Here is a 20655-nt window from a genome sequence, read left to right on the forward strand (position 1 = left end):
TACAAAAATGGTACTCACAGCTGCCTTGCTTGGCGCTCAGCATTAAGAGGTTAGTGTTAGGACTGGTTGGCCTGGTGTCAGGATAATGCGACTGGGTGGGACATGATGCTACATGTCTGCAGCATGATGCCCCAGTGCTAGACATCACTATAAACTGCCACACTGCAGAAATCGTAGTGATATGACTGAATTTTGTAAAAATCTACATTAAAAATCCAAATCACACAGATACACACACACACACACACACACACACACACACACACTGTCTTAAGGTCATAGTCAGTTTTAGGATTGTGAACTTCCTGACCTCTCCATCTCCAGGTGGGGGACACAAAGTCACTGAATTTGCTTTGTTGGTTTAAACTGGCTTAAAGTGTATAATATATAGGTTATTGAATTTGTATTGAAAAAATTATTAATGTGGCTTTTTTCTGTTGTCATGGGTCTGTGCACAGGCTCATCAGACATTGCCAAAATAGTTTGTCCTCACAAAATTATAAATTAAAATTCAGTAAGCAATTGTACTGTTCCATTCCATGTACTACACACACTCAGCTGCATATAGCTCCTGTTTACTTAGATCTGCTGTTACATAATGTGTCCCCAAATTTGTTTTTTTGTTTTTTTTTTTGTTTTGGGGGTTTAACACCATTTCTCAGCACAAGATAGGCTATACATGAAAGCCAGCGTAACTGATGAGAAGAACCTGTGGAAAATCCCAGTAAGAACCACTGACCCATGGGAAGCTACTGGCAGCTTTCTCACATACCCACACTGGCCACACCAGAGTCTCGAACTGATGTGGAGGTGATATGAATGACAGTGATTGGTGAAGGAGAGCACTTTATACCACTTGGCCACATGGGGACACTGGGGTCTACACTGTCCTCATGAAATCTTGAAGTAGAAAGAACATATAATTGAACAGCATAGACCCTGATCTATCAGTGCATTGTGCAGAGGCAGATCTGGGCCTGTTATACTGTTCGCATGAAATATGGGAGTAAAAAGAGAACATCATAGACCCTAATTTGTTGGTGCATTGTACAGTGGCAGACCTAGGTCTACACTGTCCACATGAAGTATAAGAGTAAAAAGCAAGCAGCGTAGACTCTGATCTGTCAGTATGTTGTGCAGTGTCAGATCTAGGTCTACAATGTCTACAGTTGGATGCATATTTTATATGAATAAATATGTTTTGTAGTGCATTATAATTTTTTGCAAGTACATGCAAATAGTTTTGTTGATTGTCTTATATTAAGATCTATTTTAACTCTGCACAGACTTGTGCCCTAAAAATAGGGCAAATTAGCCTAGTTTTCATCAAAATTGTGCACCGTGTATATGAATTCTATTACATTGTCTTGTTTCATTTAAGAATTGCCACTTCCTTGCATATTATTAGTGATTTCCAGTTCGCCCCAAAATTAAATATTATGGCATATAGATCTAAGAAAATTGACCATGTTATATTTTTTTTTCCCCTGAGTACATTAGATAAATTTCACCAGCAAAAACCCAGCTGCATATTTTTACTTTATTTCATTTCATCCCAACCAGATTGTCTTTGAAGCCATACGTGGTCAGACCTATACTGGAGACATAGCCATTGATGACATTCTAGTCCAAAATGGACCTTGCCCACCACCAGGTAGTTGTGATTTTGAGACTGGCTACTGCACATGGAGCAATGACAACACCGGAGATGATTTCGACTGGACCAGGTTCAAAGGGTCGACAATGACTGTAAACACAGGACCTAGTACAGATCATACCCTCGGAAATGCACAAGGTTATTATATCTACATTGAATCCTCAGCTCCAAGGAATCCTGGTGACAAGGCTCGGCTCCGATCACAGGTGTTCCCATCAACACCAGGCAGCTGTCTGAATTTCTGGTACAACATGTATGGCAGGACCACAGGCAATTTGGCTATATACATGCAAACTCAGAGCCCCTCACCACAGTTCACTCAGATCTTCACACTCTCAGGGGATCAAGGAAATGCTTGGAAGCAAGGGCAAGTTGACCTTCAGAGTCAAGCTCAGTTTACAATTATTTTTGAAGGAGTAGTTGGTAATGGTTACCAAGGTGACATTGCTCTTGATGATATTTCTCTGGTAACTGGCCCATGTTCAGCAATAGCCACTGCATCACCTACGTTTAACTGTGGGGACTCCCAGCAGACAAGTATCCCTGGAAACAAGGTGTGTGATTTTAAACAAGACTGTTCAAATGGAGCTGATGAATCGCAGTGTGGAAAATGCAACTTTGATAACAGTAGCATTGGTCTTTGTGGGTGGACTGATAATAGTATTGGATCCTACCAATGGAGACGTCACAGAAATGGTACCGAGACTGTTAACACAGGTCCTTCAGCCGACCATACCACAGGAAATCCAACAGGCTATTATATGTATGTGGATGCCAGTGATGGTACATATAACTCCAAAGCAACTCTTTCAAGTCCAAACCTTTACCAAGCTGCTGCAACATGCCAGCTGTCCTTCTTTTACCACATGTATGGCTTTTCCGTCGGAACACTGTCAGTGGCCACTGTAGTTGGATCCCGAACAACAACCATTTGGAGACAGTCTGGAAATCAAGGCAACATGTGGAAACAGGCCATGGTGAACATCGGCCGGATCAGTGGACCATTCCAGATCCTTATACAGGCAACAAGAAGCTTTTCTGTTGTTGGGGATATTGCCATAGATGATACAACCTTCCTTAATTGTGACACACCACCAATTCAAGCCTTTTGTTCAGCAGACCAGTTCAGGTACAGCATGGCTTAATTATGATTTTTTCTTCTACATTTTCTCATGATAACAATGGGACATACAAATTAGCCACATTGTCCTTTGGGCATGACAAGTGTAAGGAATGAACTTTTGTAGTGAGAGCAAATGAAGCATGAGTGGCCTTGAAACTTGAAATATAATTTAAACTATAATATTTTTGTATCAATATTTTAGCAAAATCTTTTTTTAGCCTGTTAGCAGCAAACAATTGTTTGAGTTATCAGTAGGAAACATTTAGTGAAATACCAGAGGGCAAATATGGAAATTGTCAGTAATAATGGTTTTTCATAGTTCATATTCTTCATACAAAAATGTAACAACCATTTCTATACATTGTAAACAACAACAAAACAAACTGTAGTCACTAATAAGGCATTTATCAAAGTTCAGAAAACATCAGTCACTGCAGACAGTTAGCAGTTTTCAAATAAAACCATAAATCGTTGATCAGATTTTAATTAACAGACAATACCCACAGACATATTCTGTTAGTTTCACAACACTATTTAATAACCCTTACCTTCATTAAACAGTTCTCACAAAAAATTTGTGGAACAAGCCCGTTGCCATAGAAAATCTTCATTACATACTGTATATCTATTCAGCGCATAATTTTAATATGGAGAGAATTATATAGTAGTCTTTTTAGCAAATAATTTTAATGAGTAGAAAATTTTCTCAAAAATGAGCTTCAGTATAAATTTGCAAAATATGTAATGCTCAGTAATATTTCTGATATACTGTAGATTCATTAGGTAGCATGGATGAACATATTTCTGTTAAACCTGTGCATCATCAAGGAATCTGATCTAAATACATATCATGATATAGGAAAATAACAAAATAATACATATTCATATACACCTCTCCCTCAATAACTCGTGCACAATGGGGTCCACAAACATAGACTGCACAGTAAGTGAGGCACGAGTTACAGAGGGACCTCCAAAAATTGAAAAAAATCGCTTTGACATAGAGAAAACTGGGGGTGGGGAGCAGTGTTAGGGAACTGGGCTGTTTATTGACTGAATCCTCATTTTACAATCACATCAATAATAATTTTTACTATTGTGCTTTTTCTAATGAAATTGTTCGTTATCGTGTTTAAATAACATTTATTTTCAAAATGTCCAACATATGAAAGATCGTTCCATCTGGTTTCAACAACCATCACGTGTACGCGAAAAAATCTGTGTATTACAAGAGCAGGGAACTAGACTACCTGTTGATACACCACCAAATAAGATTCATTTTTGTCAAAAACACGTGACATTTATTTCGTGAGACAATTGTCTACGTCAAAACTCAATTTTTGTATTGTTCAGTTAGTACAATATTGATGTCGTGATTTCATTGGAAGTAATAATGAAACTTCTTATCATCCTTGAGGATATCTATGTGCCAGTTCAGGAATTCTCTGAAACTTGCTTACCCACAATGGTCTGTATCTGTGAAATCAAGCTCTTTAATTTACGAAGTATTCATTTTGCTTGGCTGCCTTGTTATCTTTGATCACAGTTATGAAAGAGTCGGTTAATTTAAAGTAGTTTATGTTACATAATAACATTTATAAGTGTTCGATTGATCAAATAGAGTTCATATGACTGGGGCTGCTCGATTTTAAGTTTGTAGGATTTTTGTGCCTGTTAACATTTATTTTATTCCACCTCCTTTTTTTATATTCAAAAGACATATTTAACTTGATGATACAAAGGAGGCCAGCTTTTAATTCAGTGCACCAATACAATAAATACTTCTGGAAGTCAGTTATCAAAACACAGTTGGCATTTAATTAGGTTCTCAGAGAAATGCTCACAGACATAGCTGTTATGGTAGATTGACACATTTTACATTTAATTACTAGAGGACACATTGCATTTGTGACTATTACACTTAAAAGGAACTAAAAGATAGAACTGGAACACAAATTACAGTTGATAAAAAAATTATTTAATTTGTATTTATTTATTAAAGTACTGTCTGCAGTCGGCATAAGCGACATTTTCATTGATCAAAATTTCCTTAAATATCATTAAATGCAGTGTACAAGGAATGTCGTTTGGAAAGAAAATGTAAAATATTGTATGACCTATCTTTGAATTTGTTATTTCATAGTGTTTATTAAAATTTCCAGGTCCTATCTACCATTTTTGACAATAAAATGAGTGATACAGCAAAGTTTCCATTACCATTTTTTATCTTGATTTTCTTCAAGTTCAATAAATAGGGATCAGGGCACGAGTTATCGAGGGAGTGGCATAAATAGCAAAATAATACATATCCATATAAATAATAAAATAATACATATTCATATAAATAACAAAATAATACATATCCATATAAATAACAAAATAATACATATCCACATAAATAACAAAATAATACATATCCATATAAACAAAATAATACATATTCATATAAATAACAAAAATTCCAAAACTAGAAGATTTCTTAGACTGTAGTTAACCTTTTTTTAAAAAAAAATATTTGTAAATATGAAGGATTATCACAACTCTTGGCTTAGAATGATATTAGATGTAGGTGAAATTCTAATAGAATATCATTATTCAAAAAATTTGCTAAGTATATACAGCTGCTTTTAATATATTAATAGTAAATTATATCTCCAGATCAAATCTATATTTTCTATTGTTGTATTGTTGTGTTAGGAATAGAAAAGAGCAGGAACGTTTTTTATGTGATGCTTTTCTAAAAATAATGTATACAAGTGTATGGTAATCTTTTCTTTGCAGGTGCAGTGATGGTTCTTGTATTGATGTGAGCAGACTCTGCGACTATACCTATGACTGTGGTGACAATAGTGATGAAACTGTAGTTGTTTGTACCAACTATACAGGCTGCACATTTGAAGCCTCTCTCTGTTTTTTCAACCAGGATCAAACTGATAACTTTGATTGGTCAAGAGGTAGTGGACCAACACCAACCACAGGTACTGGACCATCAAGAGACCACTCAACTGGATTATTAACTGGACACTATCTCTTTACTGAGTCCTCTGCACCTCGCAAAGTTGGTGATTCAGCACGTCTTCTTACTCCAGTGTTTGGACCTACATCAGGAAGTTGCAGAATGGTGTTCTATTATAATATGAATGGCATTACAGTTGGCAGCCTCAATGTGTACATGAGATCCCAGTCTGGTGCAATCACTAATCTGTGGACAAAAACTGGAAACAGAGATGATGTCTGGGCCAGAGCTTACATCAACCTGTCCAGCCTGCAACCATTTCAGGTTATCATTGAAGGAGTGATAGGAACTGGTGCATATGGAGATATCGCTATTGATGATTTCACATTTAGTGCTGGATGTATCAAGTCCTCTGTTACCTTTTCATCTAACTTCACAATTCCACCATCTGGAGTTACACCGAGCCCCAACTGTGGACCTAGCAACTTCCAGTGCGCGAGTGGAAGCTGCATTTCAAATCAGAAGGTGTGTGACTGGTCTAATGATTGCCTTGATGGATCTGATGAAGCCCATTGTGGACCATGTAACTTTGAAAATGACCTTTGTGGCTGGAATGATCTCAGTTTTGGCCGTTACAACTGGACCAGAACCATAGGATCCACCAGTCTAGGACCTGCTGCTACTGACCACACAAAAGGTACAAGCCAGGGCTACTATGCCTATGTGGAAGGTTCAAAAGCTGGTGTGTTTTTCAGCAATGCCATCCTATCCAGCCCAGCCTTGCCAGCATCCTCCAATACTTGTGAAATGAACTTTTTCTACTACATGAATGGACCACAAGTGGGATCTCTGATGGTATTGGTAGATATCCAGGGGATAAGGACTACACTTTGGACCAGACGTGGCTCACAGGGTCCTGGTTGGCAGCAGGCAACAATTTATGTCGGTCAGCAAATGGGAGCCATCAGACAAGGCTTCCACCTTCGCATGCAGGTCCTTCCAGTTCGTTCATTTGGATTTATAAGCAATGATGATGTGGCTATTGATGATATATCTTTTAGAAACTGCAAACCAGGTGTTTTACCTCCAAATATTAGTTGCACATTTGACCAGAATTTCTGTAATTGGCAGAGCCCAGGTGACAATGTGTTTAACTGGATCCGAAATAAAGGCAGTACATTATCAGCAGGAACTGGTCCCTCAGATGATCATACATCTGGTGCTGGGTTCTATGCATACATTGAGACCTCATCACCTCGTCATCCTGGAGACATTGCAAGGCTTAAGAGTCCCATCTTGTCTCCAACACCACCTGAAGGTCTCTGCATGTCCTTCTGGTATTACATGTTTGGACCTACTATTGGTCAGTTGAATATTTACTTACAGAATAATGCAAATAGAACTCTATTCTGGTCTAAGCTTGGCCCTCAAGGAGACACATGGATTCAGGCACAAAGGACAATATTTTCTCCAATTGACTATCAGATCACAATTGAAGGGGTTGTTGGCAATGGCTACCAGGGAGACATAGCTATAGATGACATTACCACCATATCAGGTCCATGCCCACCAGAACCATTCTGTGACTTCCAAGATGGATTTTGCAGTTGGACACAGTCACAGGACGATAACATGGATTGGATAAGAGACCAAAATGGCACAGCAACTGCTGGAACTGGACCTCCATTTGATCATACCTATCAGTCGGATTCTGGATATTACATCTACATTGAAACATCTGCACCCTCCAGGCCAGGTGACAGGGCCATTTTAGTCAGCCCAAAGTATGATGCATCCACCACTAGATGCTTCCAGTTCTGGTACCACATGTATGGCACCACAATCGGACAACTGCTTATCCTTCAGCAAGACAATGGTTCAAGTATCCCCAGAACTATTTGGACTAAGTCTGGTAATCAAGGAAATATATGGCGCAGAGGAATGATCACTCTTACTGCTTTTGGTCAGCAACCATACCAAGTACTGGTTGAAGGTGTGAAGGGAAGGTTGTATACAGGAGATATTGCACTAGATGATCTTCAAATTACTGATGGCCCTTGTCCGCTGACTGGGTTCTGTGATTTTGAAAAAGACACTTGTAGCTGGACAAATGCCATTGTTGGAGATGACTTTAATTGGTTGAGAGATTATGGTGGAACCCCAACCATAGGAACAGGTCCACAAGTGGATCACACAACTGGCACAGCCAATGGCTACTACATGTACATAGAAACTTCAGGTGCGAATCGTAGAATTGGAGAGAAAGCATGGCTAGTGAGTGACTACCTCACTCCAACATCATCCATAGGTCCTTTGACTGGACGATGTCTTCTATTCTGGTACCACATGTATGGAACTGGAATTGGGTCCTTGAATGTTTACACACAAATTGGACAACAGACCCCTGACTTTAGATGGGGATTGAGGGGAAATCAGGGAAATGTATGGAGTTATGCCCAAGTCAATATCTCATCTCCACTGCTATATGTTGTCATTTTTGAGGGTGTTTATGGTGGAAATTATACAGGAGACATTGCCATAGATGATGTTACCATCTCAAATTCTGATTGTTCTGCACTTCCCCCATCATCATCAAGCATAACTCTCTTTACTCCCACACCAACTTACCCTCCGTCTGCATTTGACTGTAACTTTGAAAATGGTCTTTGCGCATGGTCACAAGATACATTGGATAACTTTGACTGGAAGAACAACATAGGAACCACCTCATTTGTCAAAACTAAACCCCAAACGGATCACACACTAAAGAATGTCAATGGTAATTACTTGTACATTGAAGTCTCTGGCACCCAACCCAACCAGACAGCCAGACTTCTTAGCCCTATTCAGATCATTGGAACATCAGGGCTTTGTTTCAAATTCTGGTACAACATGTATGGAGCCCAAGTAAGTACCTTGAACATCTATAGCCAGCAGGGAACCTCAAAAACACTAGTATGGACTAGGTCAGGTAACCAAGGACTCGGCTGGCACTATAGTCAAGTACAAATTACATCAGCTGGACAGCTCAGCCTTGTTATTGAAGGCTTGTCAGGAACTAATTTTGATGGAGATATTGCAATTGATGATCTATCATCTAACTCAGGATCTTGTCCTCCAGAACCTTTCTGTGACTTTGAGAATGGCATGTGTGGCTATGCTCAGGATACAACAGATAACTTTGATTGGACCCTTTTCAGTGGAGACACTGCAACCTCTGGTACAGGTCCTAGTGCTGACCATACATACAACACCAACAAGGGACATTATCTGTATGTAGAATCTTCATCTCCACAACATTCAGGTGACAAAGCTAGACTGGACAGTTCAGTTTATCAACCAACCACTGGTTCTTGTCTGAAGTTTTGGTACAGCATGAATGGAAGGACTATTGGACAACTGAACATCTACAAGAAAGCCCCAGGGACAATTGCAAGAACACAAATCTGGACGCTATCAGGAAATCAAGGCATCAGTTGGCAGATGGGACAAGTAACAGTCAGTAGTGCTACAAACTTTCAGATCACATTTGAGGGAGTCATTGGAAATGGTTACCAGGGAGACATAGCAATAGATGATATTTCTATGATACCTGGAGCCTGTCCAAGTTTAGGCAGTTGTGATTTTGAACAGGATCTCTGCACTTGGCAAAATGTGAATCATGGAGATGACTTTGACTGGGAGAGGGCACAAGGGTCAGTAGCTGTCAACATGGGAATAACTGCAGATCATACTTTAAACAGTCCATATGGAACCTATTTGTACATTGACGCATCCAGTCCACGCAAGCAAGGAGACAAGGCCTGGCTGATCTCTACTGCCTTCCAGAATGGAACAAACTTCTGCTTAAACTTTTGGTATAACATGAATGGACCTGCCATGGGGACTTTAAATGTTAACATCTACCCATTTATTGGAACCCAAAAGAACATCTGGTTAATAAATGGTGATCAAGGACAAGGCTGGCATAAAGGATTTGTTCAAATCATGGGCCCAGATAATAACTTCCGCATAGTATTTGAGGCTCTTCGAGGTTCCAGCAACCAGAGTGATATTGCAATTGATGATATTGTTTTAACACCAGGTCTGTGCTCACCATCAGCAACAGATACACCAAACCCTTGTGCTCTTCAGTGTAACAATGGACAGTGTATTCCACAAAATAAGGTGTGTGACTTCATCTCTGATTGTAGTGGTAGTGAGGATGAACTGCCTTGTGGATACAATTGTAACTTTGAAAATGGTACCTGTAAATGGCATAATGCTAATAATGGAACCTTCCAATGGATAAAGAACCGTGGTGCCACTCCAACTGCTAATACAGGACCTTCCTACGACCACACCACACTTGGACCCACGGGCTATTACATGTACATTAAAGCTAGCAATGGTCGTATATTTTCCACAGCAAACTTTGAAAGTCCACTTCTTCAACAAGCTTCAGCAACGTGTCAGATGACATTCTGGTACCACATGTATGGCTCAGGTATTGGAAATCTTAAAGTATACCACAAGATGGGGTCTAGCAGGACAGTTTTGTATGAACTGTCAGGAAACCAAGGCAACATCTGGCGTCAAGCTACAGTGCCAATTGGACGTATTAGATCTCTTTTCTCAATCATTATTTCAGCAAGTCGCTCCTTCAGTGTCCTTGGAGATATAGCTATTGACGATATATCTTTCCAGGGCTGTTCATACCCCCCACCAGGAGCTGGTTGTGGATCTTTTGCATCCTTTACCTGCAACAATGGAAGGTGCATCCCACAGAATCGTGTCTGTGATCTTACGGATGATTGTGGTGATATGACAGATGAGAACAATACTATATGCAGAGGATATCAGCAATGTAGCTTTGAGAATGGTCTCTGCAACTGGATTCAGTTGACTGATGATGATTTTGACTGGACTCTGCATGCTGGCAGCACATTAACAATTGGAACTGGACCAGGTCATGACCACACCCTGAACTCTATTGCAGGACATTATCTCTATATTGAGACCTCAGCTCCCAGAAGACCTGGACAGAAAGCAAGGTTAGCCAGTACATTCTTCCAGGCTTCAACAGGAATTCCTTACTGCACTCTCAGATTCTATTATCACATGTATGGCAAGGATGTGAATGAGCTAGATGTGTACATAAGAACGCAGGTTGGTGGTTCTTTGACTCGACTCTTTAGACGGCAAGGAGCAGTTGGAAATTACTTTGAAAGAGCAGAAGTTCCCATATCCTCATCACAGCCCTTCCAAATCATTATTGAGGCATCTGTAGGAAACTCCTACCAAGGAGACATTGCAATTGATGATTTGACTCTGACAAATACATGCCAGCAATATACAGGATCCATATCTACCGTCTTTTCAGTTCAACCAACCAGCTCTACTATAAATCCATGTGGTTCTAATCAGTGGCAGTGTGCAAACCAGCAATGCATTGGTGCAACACAATTATGTGACTTTATCAACGACTGTACAGATGGCTCTGATGAAAGTAGCTGTGGGCAGTGTAACTTTGAAACTGGTCTTTGTGGCTGGACAGACTCAAGCTATGGCCTGTACCAATGGGAGAGGCACAATGGTAGTACTCCAGCTCCAATGACAGGACCCATCAATGATAACACATATGGAACTAACAGAGTTGGAAACTATATGTTTGTTGACTCCTCTAAAGGATCATTCTATGGACGAGCCTCTCTTGTGTCTCCAGTCTATGGAAATCTTGGTACAAACTGTGAAATTGACTTTGCTTACCACAAGAAGGGGGATCAGGGTGGCACATTGAGTCTGTATCTAGTCCCTCCATCAGTTCGTCCAACTGATACTGTCAGTCAGCAACGGATTTTGCTGTGGAGCCTTACAGGTGATCATGGTGACAGCTGGCAAATGATGAGTGTAGGCATTGGCAGCCGCATTCCTGGTTATAGACTTGTTTTTGAGGCTCTCCACTACATAAGATCAGGAGACATGGCCATTGATGATATATCATTCAAAAGTTGTGCCCTTGGGTCAAATACAACATCTTGTGCACCAAATCAGTTTGCGTGCTCACGGGGATCCTGTGTTGATCAGTCTCTGTTATGTGACTTTGCCAATGACTGTGGAGATTGGGCAGACGAAATGTTCTGCAGCAAGTATGTAGAAAGATGCAACTTTGAAACTGACCTCTGCAACTGGATTCAGGATGACTTTGATACCTTTGATTGGTCATGGAACCAGGGTCAAACTGCAACAGTGGGAACAGGGCCACGACTTGATCATTCTTATAGAAATGCAACTGGTCATTACTTCTATATTGAAACCTCATCACCGAGAAAAATGGGTGACTTTGCCAGAATCAAAAGCCCAGTCTTTGCAGCTACAAGCACAGGAACTTGCCGAATTCGGTTCTTCTATCACATGTATGGCATCAATATTTATCAGCTGAATGTTTACACAGAGCAATATGAACAAGGACCTCTATCAAACATATTTAATATGCAAGGAAACCAAGCTGACCAGTGGAAGAGGGCAGAAGTAACTCTCAGCAGTCAAATACCATTTAGAGTTGTCATCGAGGGAGTTTGTGGAAATGGTTATCAAGGAGATATAGCAATTGATGATGTTTCTTTCACACCAGATTGTCAGGTGTTGATAGATGCCATTTTGCCTGCTGTTTTTACAACTCCTTCACCAGTGTGTGGTGCAGGCAAACAAGCCTGCAATAATGGTCAGTGTATCAGCAGCACTGCAGTATGTAACTTCATCCAGGACTGTAGTGATGGAAGTGATGAGACAGGTTGTCCAAGGACATGTGACTTTGAAACTGGTAACTTCTGTGGCTGGACAAACAATGGTACCTTGGCATCCTATGCATGGTCTGTGATGTCAAATGGCAATCCCACTGCTGGGTCTGGTCCTAGCAATGATCATACCTCCAACATAGCTACCGGAAAATATGCTATCATACAATCAGTCACTGGAGGTGGGTTCACATCCCGACATGGAAGATTAGTAAGTCCACTCTATCAACAAGCTGGAAAGACATGCAACTTCACATTCTGGTACAATGTTCATGGCAGAGCCATCCGTAGTTTGTCTGTCTACATACGAAGAGGAGCACGGGAGAGTGCACTCCTACAACTAGTCAGCACAGATTTGCTTAAACAACAGGACACCTGGAGAATGGCAGTGGTCTCTCTGCCTGTATGTGCCTCTTCATTCCAGATTATCATTGATGCAATGTCCACCCCATTCTTCTTTGCTAATGTCAGTAGTTTCATTGCTGTGGATGATCTTCAGTTCCAGAACTGTGAGTACCCACCATCATCTGGACAGCAGTGCTTGCTTGGTCAGTACCAATGTGCTAGTGGACACTGTGTGCCACAGAACCTCAAATGTGACTTCCAGCCAGATTGTTGTGATAGTTCTGATGAAAAGAAGTCTGTTTGCAGTGCCTACAGCCGATGTGATTTTGAGTTTGGATTGTGTGGTTGGCAACAGGATACAGCTCATGATGTGTTTGATTGGAGGCGCAATCGTGGTCCTACTTCCTCGCTGGGTACAGGCCCTGATCAGGACCACACAAGTCAATCACCCTCCGGCTATTACCTCTACATTGAGTCCTCACAACCTCAAAAGCCAAATGACAATGCTAGACTTATATACAACCTTCCTCTACCCACAGGTCCTTGTGCACTCCGTCTCTGGTACCACATGTATGGCTCAAACATAGGATCTTTGAATATCTACATGAATACATTTGACAGAGGCCTCATTATGCTGTCCAATACAACTGGTGAGCAAGGAAACCAATGGGTGAGGCTAGAAGTTGCCCTCAGCAGCAACACTCCATTCCAAGTAATCATTGAAGGAGTGATTGGCAATGGCTACAAAGGAGATATTTCTATTGATGATGCTTCCTTCACTCCAGGATGTGGTATAGCTTCATCTAATATACCTGGTAACCCAACACCCACCCCATGTCCATCTGGACAGTGTCCAACCTTTTGTGACTTTGAACAGGATCAGTGTGGCTGGCAAGAGACTGTTGTGGATGGATTTGACTGGACTAGGGGAAGTGGAATTGAGACAATGGGAATGAGGAACATGGCACCACAAACTGACTACTCTCGAGGTAATCAGAATGGCTACTACATGTATGTACAGGACACAACTAATGGAAATACCACAAACAAAATTGCAGATTTGCAGAGTGGAACGTACAGTACTGCCAGCTCTGAATGTAAATTCAAATTTGCTTACTACTCTGATGGAACAGATGTTGGATCATTATACCTCAAACTGAGCAATGCTGGTCAAAGCAGCACAGGTCAGTCAAGCTTGGTGACCCTATGGAGAAGTGAGGGTATCTCTGGACCCCAATGGCAAACTATTACTGTTGGAATTGGCAGGCCCCAGAATGGCTTCAAGCTCTTGTTTGAGAAAATAGCAGGAAATTACCATGGTCAGACTGCAATTGATGAAGTCAGATTCTTGGATTGTTCCTTACCACAACCCATGACAAATTGCCTGTCATCACAATACCAGTGTCACAATAATATCTGTATCAATCGTAACTTACTTTGTGATCTAACTAACAACTGTGGCGACAATTCGGATGAAACATTCGGAGAATGTACTAAGTTCCATCAATATACATTTGAATCTGGAATTGGAGATTTAATGCAGGGTAATAGTTCTGTGGAAGACAACTTTGATTGGGTTGTCACTAGTGGAACTGGTCAGTTCACATACACTGGACCAATTTGGGACCATACGCTGGGAAATGCTGCTGGACAGTATATCTACATAGATGCCACTAACCGTCAATATCACAGTACTGCATGGATCCTTACCAGACCATTCTATCGTACTTCTGGCCGAGAGTGCAGACTACGTTTCTTCCTCTTCATGTATGGCAAATATGCCAACCAGCTGAATGTATACTACAGGATATATAACTCAGGACCTCCTACACAAGCTTTGTACTCAGTCACTGGTGATCAAAGTTTATACTGGCAACGTGTTGATCTGCAGGTCAATGTGTCCAGCAGTTTCCAGATCATAATCGAAGGCAAAGTTGGTGATCAGATGAAGGGTCAAATCTCCATTGATGACCTGACAATTACACCTGGGTGTGCTTACTCACCAGATCAACTTCCTCCAGCTCCACCAACATTGTCACCACCTATTACTTCTAGTACTAGCAAGTGTGGCTTTGCATGCAGGAACACTGGTGTTTGCATCAGCATGGACAAAGTCTGTGACTTCTGGCAGGATTGTACAGACAATTCAGATGAGGCTTCATGTGGTAAGAATATAAACTTTATCCTTATTAGTTCTTATTAAATTTTTTATAAATGTTAGAATAGTCAATTACAGTATCAGACCTTATATTGTTGCCACTGAAAGACATGTTGAAATGATCTCTAAAGTGTGATGGCATGTTAGGAGACAGGGTGACTTTGTCAGAATGATGTGTTATGGCGTGTAGGTAACAAAAGGCTGCATACCTTATAGGTAACAAGGGCCTGTTTATCATATGTAGGTTACAAGGGCCTATTTACCATGTGTAGGTAACATAGGCCTGTTTACCTTATGTAGTTAACAAGGGCCTGTTTATCATATGTAGGTTATAAGGGCCTGTTTACCTTGTGTAGGTAACAAAGGCCTGTTAGTCTTGTATCTGCTACTCAACATAAAGGCAGGAACTGCTAGTTCAGGTCAGTGATTTTCTTTAAGAATTGGTTTGGGAAACAAAATAACCTCCTAGATATGATGCTGTAGTACATGTGTTGATAAAACAATCTGCACATTTTTATAGATAACATTTCTGTGTTAAGAGGGTTAAAATTATTTCCAAATTTCAAATTTTGTGAATTTAATTAGTTGACAGTACATCATCAACTAAGATTTGCATATATATATATATATATATATATATATATATATATATATATATATATATATATATATATATATATATATATCTATCTGTGTGTGTGTGTGTGTGTGTGTGTGTGTGTGTGTACATCGTTACTTATCAGAATTTGATGTAACTTTAAAACTTTATCCTTCACAGTTCAAACCAGATGTGGTTTTGATGATGGACAAACTTGTGGCTGGTCCATCAGTTCAGCAACAGGCAGAGCACCAGATCAGACCTACAAGTGGAAGATAGACCAGGCCATGTCTGCAGCTGATAATAACTATAGGCCTTCAGTCGATCACACACAGAACAATGTTAATGGCTGGTATGCATGGGCTGATAGTTCCCCTGGCAATTTCTCTGATACAACTGAGCTCTATTCATCAACAATAAAACGCACCGGCCCACAATGTAAGATTAGTCTTTACTATTACATGGATGGTGTAGCGGTGGATGCACTAAGAGTTTACATCATGGAATTAGGACAGAAATCGACACTTTGGGGTGTAAGCGGTGGGCATGGACAGAAATGGCAGCAAGCTAGCGTATTCATTGGCCCACACACCAATGTTGTTGTTGCCATTCAAGCTCGTCGTGGAGTCAACTATCAAGGAGATATCAGCATAGATGACCTTGAATTTGTGGATTGTAAACCACCAGTGGTGATTCCTGCAGGCTGCACAGACCAACTATACACCTGTAGTAACAAATATTGCATAAACCCAACTCTAAAGTGTGACTATGCTGATGATTGTGGTGACCAATCAGATGAACCTGTAAGTTCCAGTTATCATGTATAGCTAACTGCAAAATACCCATAATGCACTGAAACTTCACATTTCTTTTTTGAGTTAACAATATCAACCCTGATCTGTAAATGCAGTGTTGAAGGCATATTTGGGTCTATGTTGTCAGCAGTTTGATGCAGGTTATGAATATAAAGATGGTATCATATCAAGAAAAATTAAATCAGTGTACATTGTGCAGATCAGCAATCTTTTTTATATTTAGGATTCCGCATTCAGATATCTTTATTTTAATACAGTTACAAAACTTGAAGGTGCATTACATGAATGTGAATGAGTGTAAAACCTAAACTTTTCAAATTCTTAAATTTTATTTACGGCTATACCAGGACCTACCATGGAATTTCATCTCAGATAGTTCCATTGAAAATAATATTCAAAGTATATCAAAGGAACTGGCTTAAAATGTCTTGTCCCAGATAATTCCAATAATAGTTATTCAATGTAATGCTGTCACAGGAACTGTTGTCTTTCCAGACAACTCTAGTAATTGGTAGAAAGCACATCGATAACATTAGATTTAAACTCAAACCTCAAGTTCTAAAACTCGTTGAACAATGACTCAAATTTAAGCTCAAAATAAAATCTTGAACTTTCATTAAACCAAAATGTTTTCCTCCACCACTTATGGGGGAATTATTTTCTGACATTACATCCTGTGATGGAGAACAACTGTATCCGGAAACAATTAAGTGATTGAAAGTCCACATGTGTGAATTTGCAGCCTGTATTAAAGTTCAGAATCCATTAGTCTGATAGGTGGTTGATTTGGCCATGATTTGCTGACAAGAAGTGATGGCTAGAAAAAATAATTGATTCAGTTAATCAGTAGTAGAGCAATTCAGCTCCATATCTGCATACAATTACCAATTAGCATACAAGGACCAATTAGCATACAAAGACCAGTTAACATACAAGGACCAGTTAGCATACAAGGACCAATTAGCATACAAGGACCAATCAACATACAAGGACCAATTAGCATACAAAGACCAATTAGCATACAAGGACCAATTAGCATACAAAGACCAATTAACATACAAGGACCAATCAACATACAAGGACCAATTAGCATACAAAGACCAGTTAGCATACAAGGACCAATTAGCATACAAGGACCAATCAACATACAAGGACCAATTAGCATACAAAGACCAATTAACATACAAAGACCACTTAACATACAAGGACCAGTTAGCATACAAGGACTAATTAGCATACAATGACCAATTAACATACAAGGACCAATTAACGTACAAGGACCAATTAACATACAAGGACCAATTAGCATATAAGGACCGATTATCATACAAAGACCAATTAACATACAAAGACCAGTTAGCATAACTGAATTCATTCATTGTGTGTGGCCAGAAATCCAAACTTTCTTTAAGGTGGAGCACACAAAATTGCTGCTGTATAGTTGTTCTCTATTAATGCCAAAAATTATATAATAAATAGTGGTGGAGAATTACTCTGAGACTACATATGTATTTCATACATATCATGAATGTTTATAAATTATTTTGAACTGTTATTTGCAGAGTGTACAGTGCGATTTGACCTACAAGGGTAGATGTGATTTTGAGCATGGCATTTCATCCTTCTGGTCCAATGATATTGATGATAACTTTGACTGGACTTTATCTGAGGGAGCCACTCCAATTGTTGGCACTGGACCAAGTGTTGATCATACCACCAGAACAGAAAATGGTTTGACCATTTTTTTCCTCCAGTCATTTTATTTTCTGGGGTGGGTGGGGCAACAAATATTTCAACAAGTTTTGGAAGTCTTTCATCCTTGGCTATCCCCAGAGAAATAATACTTTTTATATTGAATCAGTTTAACAGAAAATTTGATACAGATACAAAGGGATGGGCCCATAGCTATTGATACTACCACAGTTTTCTTTCCTCAGTCTTTACTAATATTGTGACAGAACAGGCATTAAACAGGCATTGAACAACTAAAACATCATGATTTATTTTCTATTGGCTATCGAAAGATGCATTTCTTTGACCTAATTACCAATCCAGTAAAATATATACATTTAGGGGAGTTGTTGTTTTGGGTTTAACTCATTAACCCCTGGAGGTTTTTGTCATTTTCACCTGAAATTCAAGTAGGGAACACATTTTGAAAGATATTTCTGAATACATCCTAACACATCAACTTCCAGGTGATTTTCAAATAACATAATGCCTAGTTGTGTTAGAAACATCGTTTTTCATTGGCTATTTGGCTCGCGCATGAGCAGAAGGGTAAAAGTTGGAGTGTTTTGTGGGTTTTTTTTGCTTAATGGACCCATTATTTTTCATATCAAGGCCACTCTTTATTCCAAATGCCCATCTTATCCTAATTTTTGCAAATGTTCATCTGTATGTTTGCAGTTCATACTGGTCTGCCTTAGATCCGAGACCAAAAAGTATGAAATCCCGACACGAAATCGGATTCTGGCCACGGGCAAATTTGGGTGGAAAAAAATCGGGTCCAAAAAATTAGGTTTTTCCCTCTCTATTTTGTAGTGCAAATAGAACTTCCAGATTATTTGGTATCATTGTAGAACTACATCTGTCTACCTTTCTATAATACCACCCACTTTAGTCTATCTTACATGACCTTGATGCTACAGAGCTCGGCAGTAGGCTACTACCTCCTGCCACGTAAAGTCGTTGGCAGGGGTTAATGAGTTAATGCCATTTCTCAGTACAAGATAGGCTATACATGGCAGCCAGCATAACTGGTGGAGGAGGAACTCTGGAAAATCCTGGTAAGAACCACTGACCCACGGGAAGCTACTGGCAAGTTTTCTCACCCAAATTGATCGAGCCTGAGACTCTAACCCACATGGACAGAGGTAAGATGGTAGTGATCAGTAAAGGCGAGCACTTTAGACCACTCGGCCACCCAGTCCTCTAGGGGTGATAAAACTATATCACATTTTTTTGTACAGCACCATAGATTAATCATTAGGAATTATGCTTATTCTCTACAAAAAGTTTATGATTATGTTTAAAAATGTTGTAAAAATATTTGCTGGTAAATAAGGCAGCATAGAAATCCATATATAGTGGCAAATATGTAAACTGTATATCTTAACTCCAGGTGCGTACCTGTACACCCCAAGTGGACCTCCACGCAAGATGGGAGATATAGCTAGACTGTCCTCTCTGACCATAAAGGGATCTTCACACGACTGCGTGGTCAGTATGAACTGAGATAAATTTCATGGCTTTTTCAGTGGGATATAGATTTTAAATTTCTGATAGTGATGTTGCATTTATTTACTTGAAACAGAACAATAATGAAATTTGAGAGGTACATTTATCTTGTGACAAACTTCTAAACAAAGTTGGAAACATAATTACTTTTTAATTTTTGGCTAATTATGTAAATATGTTTTCTTTATATTCTTTTCTATTATGATGCTAGTGCTGAAAATTGATATTAAGTGTATTTAATTTCTCCAGAGTAACATACTCAGAGGAAGGTTATATGAATGTGACATAATTTTGATATCACATTTAACAATATGGCAGGTCAAGCATATCAGTTTTCTGTCCGTGATAGTCACAGCAGCACAATATTAACAATATTAAAATGTTAAAGCTTTATGTTAAAATTTGCAAGTCAGAAAGGGGAGTGTGGTGGGCATATATTTTCACAGGTTTCAAGTGAAACAGTCTGCTGTCTGCAGAATCATTTTCAAAATAATGCATTATTCAGATTGGTTTCTTTACTAAAGATTTCCTACCATCAGCTTATTTTGAGTGGTTATGTATCTTGTATTATCCCAAGATGGTTGCTAGCAAGATTGGGCCAAAAATACTCAGTGTAAACTACTGAAATTTGATGGGCGTTTTTTAACAAATATGTAGAGTCTGTTCAGACTTTTATGGCACTAAATCACTTTTTTCTGTTCTTTTGACCCACCACTAACACTGTTATGGTATATAAAGTTACCTTTGTCCATTCAGTTATCTGTCATCTCTTGGCAAATTATGCATTTAGGTTATTTCAGTTACATTGGTATGGACATCTGTGTTCCATGAACATATTTCTCCTTTGTCCAGTTTGGCAGCATATGTGTTTATAAGGAATTATTTTCAAACTGCAAGAAATCCATGAAAATTCTTATATTCAGATAATTTTGATGACAAGTTTTCAAGTATGGAAGAAATATAAAAATACATTATTCTTATCAAATA

General features: G+C 39.4%; 1 protein-coding gene across 1 annotated transcript in view; it reads left to right on the forward strand.

Moving 5' to 3' along the window:
• LOC149785045 (MAM and LDL-receptor class A domain-containing protein 2-like) overlaps nucleotides 1–20655 on the forward strand; it is a 349170-nt gene that overhangs the window by 298729 nt on the left and 29786 nt on the right. The window contains exons 150-154 of the mRNA XM_089931272.1: nucleotides 1564–2786; nucleotides 5562–15022; nucleotides 15794–16416; nucleotides 17991–18159; nucleotides 19553–19650. Of these exons, the coding sequence (XP_089787398.1) occupies nucleotides 1564–2786; nucleotides 5562–15022; nucleotides 15794–16416; nucleotides 17991–18159; nucleotides 19553–19650 (11574 nt within the window). The remainder of the gene's footprint in view (nucleotides 1–1563; nucleotides 2787–5561; nucleotides 15023–15793; nucleotides 16417–17990; nucleotides 18160–19552; nucleotides 19651–20655) is intronic.

This window comes from Sinohyriopsis cumingii, chromosome 13 (genome assembly GCF_028554795.1).
Source record: "Sinohyriopsis cumingii isolate HCF-2022 chromosome 13, ASM2855479v2, whole genome shotgun sequence".
Classification (NCBI taxonomy): domain Eukaryota; kingdom Metazoa; phylum Mollusca; class Bivalvia; order Unionida; family Unionidae; genus Sinohyriopsis; species Sinohyriopsis cumingii.